The sequence below is a fragment of the Daldinia caldariorum genome (assembly GCF_022478825.1).
Source record: "Daldinia caldariorum strain CBS 122874 unplaced genomic scaffold F4812scaffold_3, whole genome shotgun sequence".
Taxonomy (NCBI): Eukaryota; Fungi; Ascomycota; class Sordariomycetes; order Xylariales; family Hypoxylaceae; genus Daldinia; species Daldinia caldariorum.
In genome coordinates this window covers 652,063-667,930 of record NW_025953039.1, presented here as the reverse complement: position 1 = coordinate 667,930, position 15,868 = coordinate 652,063, and the positions used below count along the sequence as shown (strand labels likewise).

At 48.4% G+C, this 15,868-nt stretch overlaps 2 protein-coding genes across 2 annotated transcripts; one reads left to right on the top strand and one right to left on the bottom strand.

Annotated features, from left to right (window-relative positions):
* The first annotated feature begins 567 nt into the window (after positions 1–567).
* Positions 568–4,078, top strand: F4812DRAFT_264059 (HCP-like protein). The gene is made up of 6 exons (XM_047930840.1): positions 568–1,547; positions 1,922–2,135; positions 2,335–2,368; positions 2,466–2,524; positions 2,991–3,055; positions 3,724–4,078. The coding sequence occupies exons 1-6, from the start codon at positions 742–744 to the stop codon at positions 3,767–3,769; spliced, it is 1,224 nt and encodes a 407-aa protein (XP_047792733.1). The 5' UTR covers positions 568–741; the 3' UTR covers positions 3,770–4,078.
* Positions 4,079–10,850: 6,772 nt separating this feature from the next.
* Positions 10,851–13,927, bottom strand: F4812DRAFT_264221 (uncharacterized protein). Its single transcript, XM_047930841.1, has 2 exons — positions 13,794–13,927; positions 10,851–13,290 (listed from the first exon to the last, which is right to left on the bottom strand). Exon 2 carries the CDS (start codon positions 13,176–13,178, stop codon positions 11,325–11,327), a length of 1,854 nt encoding a protein of 617 aa, XP_047792732.1. The 5' UTR covers positions 13,179–13,290; positions 13,794–13,927; the 3' UTR covers positions 10,851–11,324.
* Between the last annotated feature and the right edge of the window lie 1,941 nt (positions 13,928–15,868).

The window sequence follows — 15,868 nt, the reverse complement described above, 5'->3', positions numbered from 1 at the left end:
GCTTCATAATGGCCTGTAAGGCTTGGCTACGGGGCTCGAATATGTAGGTCATAATTAAAAACCTTATGTTATATAATTACCTACACCATGGTTACCTGAAAGTTAGACCCCGCTGATAACTAAAAACGCCGCGAAGCGAAGAAGCTCTATAAGAGTATGAAACTGGTACGACCAAACTCTTGACGAGTATGGCAAGATGAGTCTCTTGAAAAGGGTAAAGAGGGAAACCCCCCTCCTTCCCCCGTGATGGTGGGGTTGAAACAGAGGCATAGTTTCCCTTTGTTACTCGAAGTGCCAGGACACATAGTACCTAAGGTAATAGGGTAATGAGGTAATGAGGTAATGAGGTAATAAGGTAATAGGGGCAAAGCGGGAAGTAGCACTTTATTATTCGTGTTATTCAACATTGGAAACCACAGCCACCCCTTTTTATGAGGGTCGCTCATGCTCGGCGCGTACATAAGCTGGGGCTGAATTAAATACATACATCAATAGTAGACTAACAAGTTGAATGAATAATGGAGGCCTATTAATAATTGTTTCGTTTCCAACTCCTGCAACTTAAATTTACAACTAGGTTAACCTAGATTATACAATAACAAGATTTTATCGTGTTTGAATTATTTGATATATATACCTATATATATATTTACCCTTGCCACAGCGAGACAATATAAGCAGATTAAAAAAGAAAGCAAGAAAGAAAAAGCAATATTCAAGTTTTTTGGAATTAGGTAAGCCATGGGGATACGCGATCTTATCAGAAAGAAAGATCAACTAGACGGTGGTCATGGCGGCGTAGATCGCGAAACCCTAGATAGACTCGCCGGACCCGAGTTTACGTTCATACGTTCGGACACGACCACTCAAGAGATTATCCATCCTCCAAGCTACCCGAGAAACTCTAGTGGTGAGAACAATTACCTAACTGCTAAGGACGCCGCACCGTCCCCTACGAAGACGCGACGGAGCCTCGACGTCTTTAGGCCGCGATCGCGGGGCAGCAGTACATCCTCGGTCCAGAACGATGGCTCCTCGCGGAATCACTCCAGCGGCCACCACCGCCTATCACAGCGTCTGCATCTATCCAAAGCCCCGCCTACGTCCGATTACGTGCCCGAAAATCTACCGCAAATCAACGTCTCCGCCGAAGATGGATCGGGTGGCGGCCCAGGAGTCGGAGGGGCGGGCGTAGACAAGGACGCATACGAGGGACAATGGGAGAAGAGAGCGACTATACTGGCCGAAGCAAACGAGAGGGGACAACGCCGGACTACCAGATCCCCTGGTGTTGTCGTGTCGCCGTCTCGGTCGCCGTCTCCTTCGCTACGACTGCACGATGACGGAGGAAGAGGAAACGGGCCCGGAAACGGATACAAGACGGACGACGTCGTCTCTTTAAAAGCGATAGACGATAGCATTCAGGAAGCTATCCGATTGCACGAGGAGGGGGAGCTCAACCAGTCTACGCGACTGTTTGGGCGTCTGGCCGATCCCCAGGGCGCAAATAACCCCTTGAGCCAGGTTCTTTACGGTCTTGCGCTGAGGTCAGTAGTTGGATCGCCACCATCCATCGTCGTTTTATTACTATTTATGGAATCATTGTGTACCGCGTCGCATCGCATCGCATCGCACCGCATAACATCGCACTCCTATGCGTGTCTCACTGGCACATGGCTACGTCTAGGCTCGTCTAGAGGATGTCCCTGATCTCTCTTCCTATTTTCCTCGAAAGAGTAAGAGCGAAAGAGATCCACAGCTTCCGGGTAGGCTATAGGTAGCTAAGATAGATTGCACAAGCGAATCGAGCGACGGTGGCAAAGTTGCCCACATAGGAACACGAAGTACCGTTACGGCAGAAGACAATGAGTACGTTCGGAGAAAGCTAACATCCTGCCTTCGTGCTTTGGCGGACCTTTAGGCACGGCTGGGGTTGCGATCCAGACCCCGAACGAGCTATCACCTACCTGTCGGCGGCGGCGTCCAACGCGGCAGCAGTCGAGAGCATGGCGCTACAAGCGGGCCTGAAGAAGGGAGGTGCCGCAAAGGGAGAACTCGTCTTAGCCATATTCGAATTGGCGAATTGCTTTCGCCACGGCTGGGGCATACCACGAGATCCAGTCGCTGCTAAACAGGTGGGTCACCAACATTACCGTTTCATTATTGAAGCATAACGGTGATCGAGCGAGAGACGAGTGGGAGACGAGTGCTGAGGGGAAGGGGAGCGACGACACCTTGTACCCACCAGCTAGACCTCATCTCAAGTCCCGCTGTTTTTTTTTTTTGGTTTTTTTTTTATCATAATCAAATCAACTAATGGTTATCGTCGGGCAGTACTACGAGACAGCGGCCAACCTTGGAGATACTGGTAAGTGGTTCGACTAGTCGAAAGCAGGCGATACCGTTACGTGAATGTACTTGAAGGTGCGATAGGCTGATACGAGCATGTTCCTCGGTGTATGCAGATGCCATGAACGAAGTTGCTTGGTGCTATCTAGAGGGTTTTGGGTGTAAGAAAGACAAGGTACGTTAGGCGCAAAGCCCAAGCTTCGTCGCCGTCTATCTATTGCGCTCTCTCCTTTGCTACGTATCACTTCCCTATCCGGCGCCTCACGTCCCTGCCCAAAGCTCACCACCACCACACCATGCGAGCGACAGCTAGGCATGATGAAGTGTCAGCCTCATGTGGCCTATATTGTGGCTTGTCTAGTCAGCTCGCATCGCGTCGCTTAACTTCCGGGGTTAGATCAGGATGTCTTTGTCTCCGAAGCAATAGCGGGAAGCTAAGCAGCCCTGCTGCTCGGTCCTAAATCACGATCCCGTCCCGTTGGGCAGCAATGAGGCTTGATCCCAGCCGCAAATCAGAATGGCATACTCAGGGGCAACAGCTCCTCGAGTACCTAACTCGTCCTAACATCCTGTCCCATCTGCGTGCCTAAGGAAGGAAAGGAGAAAAATCACATGAGACTAACTGTATGCTTCCTCTTTAGTATGCTGCTGCAAGGTATTACCGGCTGGCGGAGGAGAACGGCAACAAAACCCTGGGAAATACATGGTAAGTGTCACATTTCTTAGCATTTTCTCGTAAGCTGCTCGTATGACTAGTCGTCGTTGTCCTCTTGGCAAGCCTCTTCTCTTTTTGTCATCTCGTCCCGTACGTCGGCGGCACAGCAAAGCTACGAAACCCCCGGCCGTTGTGGATGAGTGGTCTTCGGGGTAGACGATAGGCTATCCGTCTTTCCGGACGTATTTGCAGAAGTTCGCCCTGTCTTTTTATTTATTTTTTTATTTTCCCCCTTTTCCCTTTTGACAGCAAGGCTCCGAGCGGGTCTAGAACGAGGTATCGGTTTTTTTCTCCTTGTGGGCTGGTCTCCATTTAAAAGACGGCCGCGAAAACGGGTCGCGGAGTTGGGGTCTAAACGAATCAGAGCCTCATCTTTCACCGAACCCGGGAAATGTCGCTCTTCGTTTCCTCACTTCCATTCTTACCCTCCTATCGCGCTTGCTACCGTCCCACGTTCCTATCCAATGTAAATGCCTCAGTTGCAGCGGAGCAGCCCGGTTTTGTTTACTCGGATCTACCTAACTCTGCGCTGTCCTACGCTTGCTCCGTCTAGTTTTGCCGAGCTTCTCCGAATCTAGCATATACAGCACATATAGCATATACCCATATACATACCAGTGTAACATTATTTTTACTAACCAATGACGTACGGGATTTAGGATTTGGAAGGACAAGTATAATCCTACGAACTCCAAGAAGAAATAAGCAGTATCCCCGTTTTGGAGCGACGATTAATTACGTACTATAGGCTTGGAGAGATGGAGATGGAACTCACTATTCGTCAGTTGGATATGTACTATGTAGTACCTCCAGCCCGTGTAGCCGCTATCACGGTATCCTAGCTCAATGAATACGGGTTCCTCAGCAGTAGGCACCGAGACAAGTACTCGCAAACATGACGATAGAACGAGCGAATCCGCCTCGGCGACGAGAGAGCGGAAATAGGTGGTTTTAATTCTTATTTGTCCTTATTTACTTTCGCTTCATTCGCGGGTTTTCCTTTAGGGGCCACAGCCGATAGCAACCAGAGATGTTGTGCATCATCATTGCATATGCACTGACGATTGATTGTGGGGAAGTACATATTATTATTCTGTTCTTGTCTTACATAGCGCTGTGTGAGTAGTAGGAGGACGCTGAAAAGGGGCGATGAAGGAGAAAAAGAAAAGGGGGGGTGGGAAGATGGTCAGATACGTCCTTGTTCTTGCATACCTACCTCCTACACACCGTGATTGTGAAATCGGCCTTGGCTTTTACGACTTCTTACCTGGGCATTCGAACATCCAAATGTACACTTTGGGGTATGTCAACAGCCGCCTCGTTCAATTTCTGAGCTGGAATTTGCCAATAGGGACGGGATATGCGGATTGATAATTAATTGAAGCGTCTGCTTGGCTAGGTTGACTTTTGGAGCGGTCCGCCGAGGCAGACTTAACTTGTTGCTTTTTGAACTCGATGAACGGGGAGAAGTTCGTGTTCGTCTCCGTGCCTATCCCTTTATCCCTTCTCATCCACCCCCTTACTTTTTTCCACATGGTCTGCCCTGGGGCGTCTTTCCCGTGTGGAGAAGAAGCGATGCGGCTGAGTGAGCCTGCCGGTAATCGGTTTTGTATATCTTCATATAGGTATGTATGTATTGCACGCACGGGTTCTTGGAACCCGGAGAACTTAACTGCATATATGCATCCGTACATACATACAAGGTACCTAACCTGCCTAGGCACATACATAGCCGTCGTAGTAGTTTACGTAGCAATGATGAGGTGAATGAGCCTCAGACTCGAGTTGGCGACGAGAATAACCTGCTCTAAGTAGATACTCTCTTCTTCTCTCCCTTCGCCGTTTGCTCCCTTGCGCGGGGTACAGTCAGCACAGCCCGGGTGGTGGTGAAGCCCCCCCTTTTCTTTTTTCTTTTGCTCCTGTCGGGGACATCATCATGATCGTAATCGTTGTCATTGTTGTCATCATTATCATCATGGCCTACGAACCAAATCGAAAACCACAAGTCACCGGCTTATCAGACACGCTTCGATAGGTTAGGTAGGTAGGTAGGTAGGTAGGTAGGAAGGAAGGAAGGGAGGAAACCAAACAGATACCTGCCCAGCTAAGTTTACCCGATGGAATCCGCCCCGGGGAGATAGTGCCCGGAATACCTGGGTAGCTTGCCTTGGTTTACTATCGTATGTATGTATGTAGGTATGTAGGTATGTACCTAACGTAGGTACTGTACCTACATGATGTATGCCGTCCGCCCCCTTTTTTCGTATTATCTTCGTCTTTTACCTATATCATCGGTCATCATCGGCGCGTTGCGACGCGGAGGAAATCAAATGGGTCATAGGCAGTGTAACAGGGCGCATAAACGGCTTTCTTCTTCTCCAGACTTTGTAGAGCCATTCATTCCCTTTCCTTTGGATGCCGCTGTCGCTGCTGACATTAGTTTAGGTAGGTAGCAAAACCAGGAGCCAAGCCCCGCCCCCTTTCCCCCGAAGTCCCTAACTTACGGGCCCGGATGGCTGCTGGTTTGTGCCCCGGATGGCACTATGCTGCCGCTGCTGCTGCGAAACGGTCACACAGGGGGGAAAGGGGAGGTTGTCGTTTTTTTCCCCGGGTGACCTTTTCTCCCCCTTTTTGTCCCTTTCTCTTTGGTCGCCATAGGTAGGTACCCTGGGTACCTTAGGTAGGTATATATATGTCGGTATAGGTATACCTTGAGACCTTGGCTCACCGGTATTTCTTACCTAACGTATCCTACCGTATCGTATTCACCGGATAAGCCCCTGCCGTTACGCATGTAGATTTGTAGGTAAGAGGTACCTAAGGTATATAGGGGTACGTATGTGCGGCACGAGTACGTACAAGGTATATAACAGTAACGTATACAGCGCGTAACGATGTCCTTATCACAGGCCTGTTATCGTCCGCCATCTTATCGAATCCACTCCCCTTTTTCTTCTATTTTCTTTTTTTTTTGTTCTGACCATCCTTTATGCAGCAACAGCAGCATGTTGTAGATCACCAGCGGCAGCAGTAGCAGCGGCAGCGACAGCGCCAGTAGTAGCAGAGCTTCCCGCTAGTGACGTTCCGTGCGCCTTGACCGGATGCCGGGATAGAGAGGAAAGTAACTTAAACTTACCTTACCTACCTACCTACCGTGTGGATTCGTAGGATTATGGGATGGGCGTGACGCTGTGCGACGACGGTATGCGATTCGCTGCTTCTGCTGCTGCCTATAAGGTACGTTAGGTAAGTATGTACGTAGGTATGTAATGTAATAGTGACAGGTCAGGTATGCCGATCGTTTAGAAAATAGAAATACGACGTATACACACGAGGTGGCAAAGGCCCGCCGGGCACGCTGGTGATACATACCTACGTACCTACCTAACCTATTAGTTACGTCTGTCATGCGAAACGAGATATATGGTGATAGGTATATTTGCTTTGCTTTTGTGAGCTATTACTCTTATGACTAATTCATTATAGGGGGGGTTATATATGATTGAAGGGCGTGTTTGATATCCCGTGTAAGCAGAGTCAGATAGATATAGGTCCAGGTGAATCCATGAGCTCCTATTCGCGACAACTGCCAGTAAGAATATACACTAGCAACGTTAATCAAGCCTGATTAGTCGACATTTGCCCCGTAACAGTCAGTAATAGCCAATCTATTCTCTTCTACTAATCGTAACGTTCATATACGTGATACTGAGCCTATCAATCTCAGGATTGACAAGTGGACAGTCATCTATCTCGTCTTTACCCCGTGGGGAAAGAATCTAACAAAAAAAAGGAGAGGCGAAAAAAAAGAAGAAACGAAGTACCGACGAGGTAGGACAGCGGTCAAAAGAGTCAGGATTAGGGATGACGAGAAGTCGGACGATGGCAGGCATGATGGTACGATAGGCAAGCGACTAGAAGAATGCAAGACAAGCAGGTAGCCGTCGCGCCTCAAACCCTTTCTCTCCTTTGTGCTCTCCCCTTCCCCTCATTCGGCGCGCCCCTCCGATCCCTCAATTTCCCGGATTCCTGGTCGTTGGCGACGAACGCGTCGGACAAAACGCCTGGCCGTTGAATAGGAGATAGGGGGGCGTGAGCGCCCCCGTCGTACATTGTGCTTGTTGCTGTTGGACAATAAAAAAAAAGCCATCATCACGATTGCTTGAAGTGGGCCTGGATTACAGGGCAAGACATGAGGCTAGGTGTAAGCCATGTGCCTGGATTTATTTCTGTTTTTGTCTTGTCTTGTACGTACATGCGTACCTACATACGTACAATACGGAATATAAACATGGCATATCTAGCCTAAAACATTACAATTATTGGTGGTAGCAGTGATGAAGTGTGCTACTACAAGGAAAGGGAAGGAGACAAAGCAAGGTAAGGTAAGGTAAGGTGAGGGTGAGTGAAGTAAGGCAGGTCGAGGAGAGTAAGCAAAAACAAACTTGCCGACCAAAAATGGCAACATATGGGGGGCCCAGCTGGATGAGCCAGATGCGAACATCCCGTCTTCCGATCTCACTTGTGATCTTACATACATTCCCCCCACCACCAACCTGTATGGATATAGAGCTACCTCTGATGGAGGGGGAGGGCCAGCTGTCAAACCACGAGACCAGGGAAGTCCTCATAGGATACCCACCCTCTCCCTTCTCTCTATTCGTCATAGGAAGGTGGTTTGGTGGTTTGTTCACGCGAGAAAGACTACGGCCCAGACGAGCAGGAATCCCGAGCAAGAGAAAAACTCGCTCTAACCTGCATGCTCCTTCAAAGTCCCGTGTTTGGGAGAGCATGTGGGCGTGTCGACGCCGTTATTTATGTGGGGTTCGTACCTATATCTACCGTACATTTCATATGAGTGGGAAGAATACCCCTTAACTCACCTGGTAGTTGCAAGTGATAGGCGAATCGAGGTCACGCTTGCGGACGAATTCGATTATTCGTTTCATCGCGAGACGCTCTAGTAATGGACAATGATAGTACATGGCACCACCATCCATTCGATATTATCTGATATGTACCGAACGTGTGTGAGTCTTGTGTGTGTACCTAACGATGGTAAGTAGGGAATAAGACACACATACATCATCATATGCAACGTTATGACATACGAGACTTATACAAGACATACCTACATCATACCCAGACATATCTTAATACTCAAGTGTTATAGATCGTAGACGCCAGGTAAAAAAAGAAAAAAAAAAAAAGAAAAAAGAAAAGAACAGCACAGGGAAGACGGCCGCCCACACGGCCGCTTCGTAATATCTTAGCGCTCCGCGACTGCTACACACCCGGCCGCCCACCGTTACCTACCGCTGCGCGTTCCTGTCTTGGAAGTGTTCATATATATGCGCCGTGACGGCCGCTCTCACTGGCCTTCGATTTTTTTTTTCCCAACCCAACCCTTCCTTTTCGACCTACACTACCTAATCTACCCAACTTGACTCGCTCACATGTACGTTTAGGTTAAATTCGTATGACAATTATTCGGAAGTACGGAAAGACGCGACACATGCGGTAGAAGGGGAGAAGAAGCCAAGAAGGAAAATAGACAAGGTTAGGTACCTATCTAGATGGGTATATAGATAGATAAAAAAATGAAAAATGGAATGGAAATCGACAAAAGTAGATGCACATGTGAGCTTCTGCAGCAGACTTGGAATCAAAAGGGAAAGGCTACGCTGAGCTGGACAACGTAGTGGGCACTTGGGCACTTGGACCCTATTAGCTCCACGTCCGACACGGCGGGGGAGGGGTTTAAAGGAAAGGGGGGAGATATCTGATGTTTATCCTGGGTACATGGAATGATGAGTTTATACACATCTGTCACTTACACATCTTATCCATCTTCCGAGTATAATCGGAATGAAAATGTAGCATGAGACAGGATAACTACCAATGAATAAACAATTGAAGGAAAATAATAATGATAATATGGAGTTCACTTTGCTGCCGCTACGCCACGACCCTGCCGCAGGTATACCGCATACCGACCGCATTGCGCATTGCGTTTTGCGTCGTGGGGAAAGCCAAAGCGAGACGCCCATCCATTCACGATTCTCTCTCCCTCTCTCTTGCTCGCTCTCTAATACCCAATACCCCAAAACCAATCCTTCTCAAGCAGATAAACATTAGCCTACCGTATACCAGTCAGTTATGTATCAACCAGACCATACCAGACCAACCAAACCCAAGGAGGAGCCCAAGTACCAAAAAACAACATCAAACCGAACCAAACCCGTCACCGCAAAAAAAATCCTTGGCTATGGCTAACCTTACTTACACGCCCGGTTTAGGCAAGTCGAAGCACACAGCACACACCCCACCGCCCAACCTCCCCCCCTCCTTCGTCCCCGCCCCCAAATCCGATCTTCTTTCTCTTTTTTTCCTAACCTAATGTACCCATATCGTGCATAACGCTCGGCATGTGAGTTAGGTACCCTAGGTAACCTATCTGCTCCGTCTTCTTCAGTTACGGTACCCAGTCGGCTTACGCTAGGTGTACCTACCCACCTCTCCTCCCCTATGGTACATATATTAGGTACATAGAGTGTAAGTAAGTAAGTAAGTCAAGTTTAGGGGTCCGGTACTATAACTGCTGTTTTCTTGGTTACTCGAGTTTATTCGTTACCAGATATGACCTAGGCAAACTATGCATGTACATATGAAGATGTGGATGGACCAGACTGGACGTAAAGGGGGAAAACATGGCATCATCGTCAGTCACATTGTTCGCAAAGTTTTTTTTTCTTAGGTTTTCTTTCTTTCGTAATTTTTCAGTTGCTCACTAGGAAACTAAGAACGAGGGACTTGTGAATTCTTTTTGGTGTTTTGCTTGGTTATTGCTTGGGTTTTTTTTATTGTTCATCTCGGTGTCTCGCTAATAAACCGACTTCATAAGCTAGGTACAAGACGAACAGCCGCAAATTTGTTGAGCTTTTCTTCTTCCAACCCGTTGAACGGGTATTAAGCTCTTTGCTATTTGCTGTTCCCGAAAAATAAATAGTTGTAAGCTAAGAACCATGTCATGTCCCTCTCTCTCAGCTACTGGTAAGCTGCTTTGCTTTATTTCATGCCGCTTTCCTTTCCTGTGTGCTGTTTGTCCGTGACATTTCTTCGTCATTCTCGTAATGATGATGTGGATTTCTCACTGTCATCCAAAAAATAAATAAGACCCGCCCCGTTGGCTTTGGAGATGCCACCCTTTCCATGAGTAATGAAAAGAAACTAAATACTAGGAAAATGAAATATGTAGGAAAGAAAAGGAGAGTTGAATAAAAAAAAACTAAGTAGATGTCTCCCCGTTTCATTGCTCTCGTCAGCTCACTTTCCAGTTACCGCCCCCCAACCCCCCAATTATGTCGTGTCGTGAGACTGAGGCCCAACCATATTTCCCCTCCTTTGAAAAAAAAAGTCCCGAAAAAAGATACCCCGCTCTGGGCGCGAGACCTATTCAGTAAGGTCCCTCGTCTCGTCTATGGAGACTACATCCCTAGAGTCGGAGGATAGCACGAAGAGAAATGATAAGGAAAAAACAAGCCAGCGGACCCGAGTGTTGTGTGAAGGAGAAAAAAAAAGAGAGAACCTCGCCGTTTCGGGTTTCTCTGACCCTATTCCCCAATGTCCCAAATGATCCCCTAAGAAACGTTGTACAAGAAAATACGTAGCCTCGACCAGCTTTGGGCTTACACCTGTTCCAAGGTTTAAATCCCCGCTGCCCCTAATGAAAGACCCATTTTCGCCATGCAACAACACGTTTGTCTTGTTTTCTTTTTTTTTTGACCGATGTGAATATATCGGAGAAAAAAAAAGAGAGAGAGAAGATTTGGTAGATAAAAAATAAACAATAACCAAGTTATGTCAATAATGGGATAGACGAAGGTTAAATTAAATCAGAATGCTGGCTCGCTTGCTAAATTTCGACACAAAATAAACAATAAGATTGAATTTGTTGATGAGTAAGATCGATTCGAGATAGACAAAGTAGATGGTGGCGATGACGATGACGATGATGTCGATGAGATGTAGATGATGATATAGTAGATGATGATGAAGATGCGTCGTAGGTCGTTTCGGTGTGCGTGAGCACCGTCGAATCTGAATTTTGGTGCGCGAGAGCGCGGTGTAAAATTGTATGAACAAGGTAAATGAAAAGAGAAAAAAAAAAAAAAAAAAAAAAGAAATGATCGCTGACTCGGAGCCGTATAGTAGTAGAAATTCGTTCTTTTCGTTATCATGTCGTTAATGTCGTGAATCGTTATGAGCTTACGTCGTTGCCGTTCTGACCTCCGTTCGCGTTGTTGCACTCGGCCACCATCTTGGCGAAGTTCCTCACAACGTCTCCCGGAATCTGATCCCATAGCAATGATCGCGTATATACTTCGGCCGCGGAATGCTTCTCGCCGTGGCGCAAATTGCTTAGCGCCTCGGCGAGGTTCCGGCGGTTCTGACCCGTCGATCGCGTCGGTGCGGTTCGAAGGAAATCTTGCGACGTCACACTGTTATATTGTGCCGGTGTGAGCGAGAAGATTTGCTCGTTCGTCTGCTCTTGCGTCGGCTGGGTAAGAGAATCCGCTAGGTCACCAAGCATAGATGGCGCAACGCCATCCATGGCGCCACTGGCCATCGGTACCGAAGCGCTCGACGTCCAATCCGCACCAGACGGCTGGGGAGCCGCAGGTACGATGGCGCTCTCGGCGTTGGGGACGCCTGCGTCCTTGAAGATGTTGTTGAGAAGCGTTGTTGAAGCTTCGCGAACATCCTCTGATACGCGGGGAATAGTTGATGGGGCCGACCTGTTGGAAATGACAAATGCGCCAACGAGGAAGAGCATGAACAACAGACCACCTTGCGTCGTCGACTTCTCGCCATCCGATGAGAGTTGGACTTCGGCCTTCTTCTGAGGGACCATCTGGAGCTCTTGCTTCACCTCGGCCTCCATCTGGAACTCGTTCATGAAACCCATGTTTTCCCAAGTAGTATCCATAGTAAGGCTGTCCATGTCGGTGTACCCGTTGGAGTAACCGGTGTTGCTGGGGATAGCGGCGTGCTCGAGCCTCTGGACGTGGTCGGTCAGGACGCTGATCTTCTTGCGCAAGTCGCCGGTCTCGATGGTGTGGTTTCGAATCAACTCTTCCTTTTCCAAGGTCAAGTTCTCGACGTGGGCCACCAAGTACTCCCTTTCACGCCTCTCCTGATCTAGCTTGATGTGAAGCTCGCTCATCTCCTCTTCCATCGAGCTGATGAGGCTGGTGAAGTGCTTCTTCTCATCCTCTAACCTCTCCGTGTGCATCTTTTTCCTTTGCCTCGAGTCCAGCGCGGCTTGCCGGTTGCGAAGTAATCGCTTCTGTTGCTTCAGTTCCTTGATTTCCTGCTCGTCAGTAGTCGCTGCAATAAGCTGGTCGATGTTGCCGAGATTGCGCTCCGCGGGAATGTCAAACCTGGCATTCTTCTTTCGGATGCCATCTCCGCGACGCAGCTCGTTGTGCGATCGGATGGTAGGGGTATCCGGTCGCATGCGCTTGACTAACGAGGGGTTCTTCAAGTCTTGACCCATCCAATCCTTCTGCGGCGAGTTCGGCAAAGGAGGGTTGTTAGGGCCAACTGTAGCGAAGAGCGGTACCTGGTGAGCGGGATTGCTGAAGGGTGTTTGCATCTGTAGAGGCCGCTGCTGGAAGATGGACTGGTTGTTGTCGAATGCATTATCAAGACCGTCATACTGTAAGGGCGTGCATGTACCAGAACCTTGACCCATTTGCCATTGCTGATTTTGCGAGCCGTATATAGCTTGCGGGTCAGCCCTCGTAAACGGGTTGTTGTTCTGAGGCTCTAAGAAGGGGTTGTTTGACGGGACCGACTGCATGTCGACGGATTGCCAATCGCCCACTTCCGTCTTCGGGGAGAATATCGAGCCGGGTACAGTGAACGAATCCCTTCTGCCACCGGTCATGGGAGGCGACAATTCCAGACCCGAATCCATTGCGTTACTGTCTAGGATGTTCTCATCGAGGATGTTGCTGTCCTCTTCATCGAAGTACTTTTGCGCATGGGTGGTGTCAACGGATAGGTGATTCGACCGGTAGAAGGCCGGCATCTGGTATGTTGAGACCATTGCTGGTCTGTGTGTGTGTGTGTGTGTGAAGGTGGTGTGTGTATGTCTTGGTGAGAAAAGCGAGAGTTGGGAACTCTGCAAGATGTGTATAGAATAGTCGAAGAGGTTGGTTCTGTTCTGCAGGGATGTATGGTTAGTGCATCCGGCGGTGAATATAATTATGACTAGTAGCGGCGGGCCGTTGATAAGATTGACTATTCTCTGTCTCCTCTCTTTTCTTTTCTTCAAAATCGAGTCTCAAGTTGGAACAACGAGTTGCTTCGAGACGATGATTAAGAGTATAAGAGTATATGTGTGTGTAGGTGTGTATGCGTATGTGTGCATATATGCGGGAGTATGTGAGAGAGAGAGACAATGGGGAGGGGGAGGGGGATGTTGCAATGATTAATGAGAGCGATAAGAGGGTTGGTCGGGTTTGGAGGTGTAAGTGGTATAAGTGGTAGTAATTAGATGGTAGTAATATTTGGTTGCAATGGGTGGCGGCGGGGTGAGAGACTTGCAGGGTAGGAGAACAGAAAGACGTCCGGCAACTTTAAAAAAAGAAATCAAGAAAAAAAAAATAATAACAAAGGGAAAAATAAGAAAGTGGGAGTGTGTGTCACTACAAAAACTTACTTAACAACTTTCTTCGGCTATGGTGGAATTCTTGCGATGTTTCGTGTGTCGTACAGGTATTGTCGGCCTGAATTCGTCTTACAAAAAAATGTGTAAAACAGAACGAATGTAAAGAAGAGGGGGGACGAGGTAATTGTAATAGATGTTGCTAGGAATCGCGTGATTCTCAACTTCAGCAACAATTAAGATGTTTTTCTTATAAGTGATTTCCTTATGGTCGGGGGGCGATATGGATGGGGGGTGGAGGAAGAGCCTGGGTACTTAAACAAGATGGTCAGGTCCTCCGTCCTTTGACTGTCAGGATTTGCTTGTGCTAAGGAGACGGGGGTCTAAGTTGCTCAAAGTATCGTAGTGGGGAAGAGGGAAGCCCATGAGACTTCCTAACTGACGAACGGCATCTCTTCTGCTTGGGTTCGCGGTGCCATAGGGTGTGTGTGGGAGGACGTGGGTATTCCCTTGTAGCTGTGTAGGTAACAGTACGGGGGTGTGGTAGCGAGATGGATGCTGTTCCGGGCCACTGGTTGATCCTCAGCCAAGGAAAGTATCTCTCCACCGTCTTTTTCCTTACTGGCGAGAGACGGCCGTTTTGACTCCAAAATGTATGTGAAACCAGCAGATTTGCATCTTGGAGCCATCAAAGCTTAGCCCAGCTCTACGGCTGGGTGGATTTTTTAGTCCTAGGACGGGAGCTATACTCTCTTGTTAGTCAGGGATCTTGTACTATCCCTCTAGCCACTGGGAATAGGTGCCACTGCTCTTGCAGTAGGGACTTTTTAGTTACGGTAGGGCAACGGATAAGTGTAGAACCCGTACAAGATCCAGTAGGGACACCCCACTGGGGAGCTTTGCTAGCCTACCTCTGACTGGCTGCGTTGTAGATCGGACAAATAAAATCGGAATGGATTGCTATGTTGACGGCTCTGGAGTTCATCGAAACCGATCGTCCTCCAGAAACGGAAGAGCTAGATGCTTGAACCGGTAACCGTTTACGAGTGAGCAAAGGATATCATAGGCCAGCGGTCGTTAGCCCTGCCAGGTTGGGCATCGATGACCTTGGTGCAATTGCTACCTTAAAGGTCTGCACGAGCACGCTTCTCGCACCCACTAACAACCTAGTAACAGGACGCTCAATTTTTTTTAGGCATCCTATTGCTCAGATTTGCTTTGTAGTTCAGTACTCCCAGCAGCTCGTAGTGGGGTGACAAGAGAGATCTTTTTTCGCCTAGGCATTATTGCACTTACGAGTCCACCGGATCTGTCGATACAATAGACTAACGGTTAGTATCCTGCTTTCGAACGGCGAGGTATACTCCCAAGCCGTACATTAGTCAATGTAGTTTTTGGAGTAGTTATGGGTCGTGCCCCAAATATCAAGATACGGTTCAACGCGATGTCTGCTGTGAGATGACGAATGTCTAGATACAATCCAGACGCAGAGGAGAGGATGCGCCATACAAAAGCGCGACGTACTTCCCCGTGCTCCTACTGGAGACCTGAAAGCTCGGATACTGATTCTTCAACTGCTCAGTGCGACTGCCGTCACATGGTCATCTCTCTCGTCTTGCGTCTTGCTTGGTCTTGCTTAGTATCGCTGATGTTTGTTTGTGCTGAAGCTGTGAAGCGCCTGGAAAAGACAGTTCATGAACATAAAGATTGCAGCCCGATACTCGTACATCCGAGGCTCTTACAGCCTACAGTCATGCGATGACTGCCAGTTGCGTCTTGTTGACAAGCAAACACTAGCCGCGGTGCACTTAGAATCGCTAGGATCCTATGCGGCGTTGTTCGCCATACCCAGTTTGTCAGTAGATCACGAGATAGTTTACGACTACATACAGTACAACGACTGATCGTTGCATTGAAGGACCCCTCTATGACACTCTCTATACCTTCCTCTACGGTACCATGCTCAGATCTCGGAACGGGACGGCGGTAGTATCAGGTGTCAAATTGGAGCGAGACCGGGAGCCTGGGGCCGATCTTGCCTCACCCATGCTCCGGAGTAACTGTGCTACGATCTCTCGGCGTCCTCTACGATTACCTAGAAGAATATTGGCGTTTTCCGTTCGGCGACG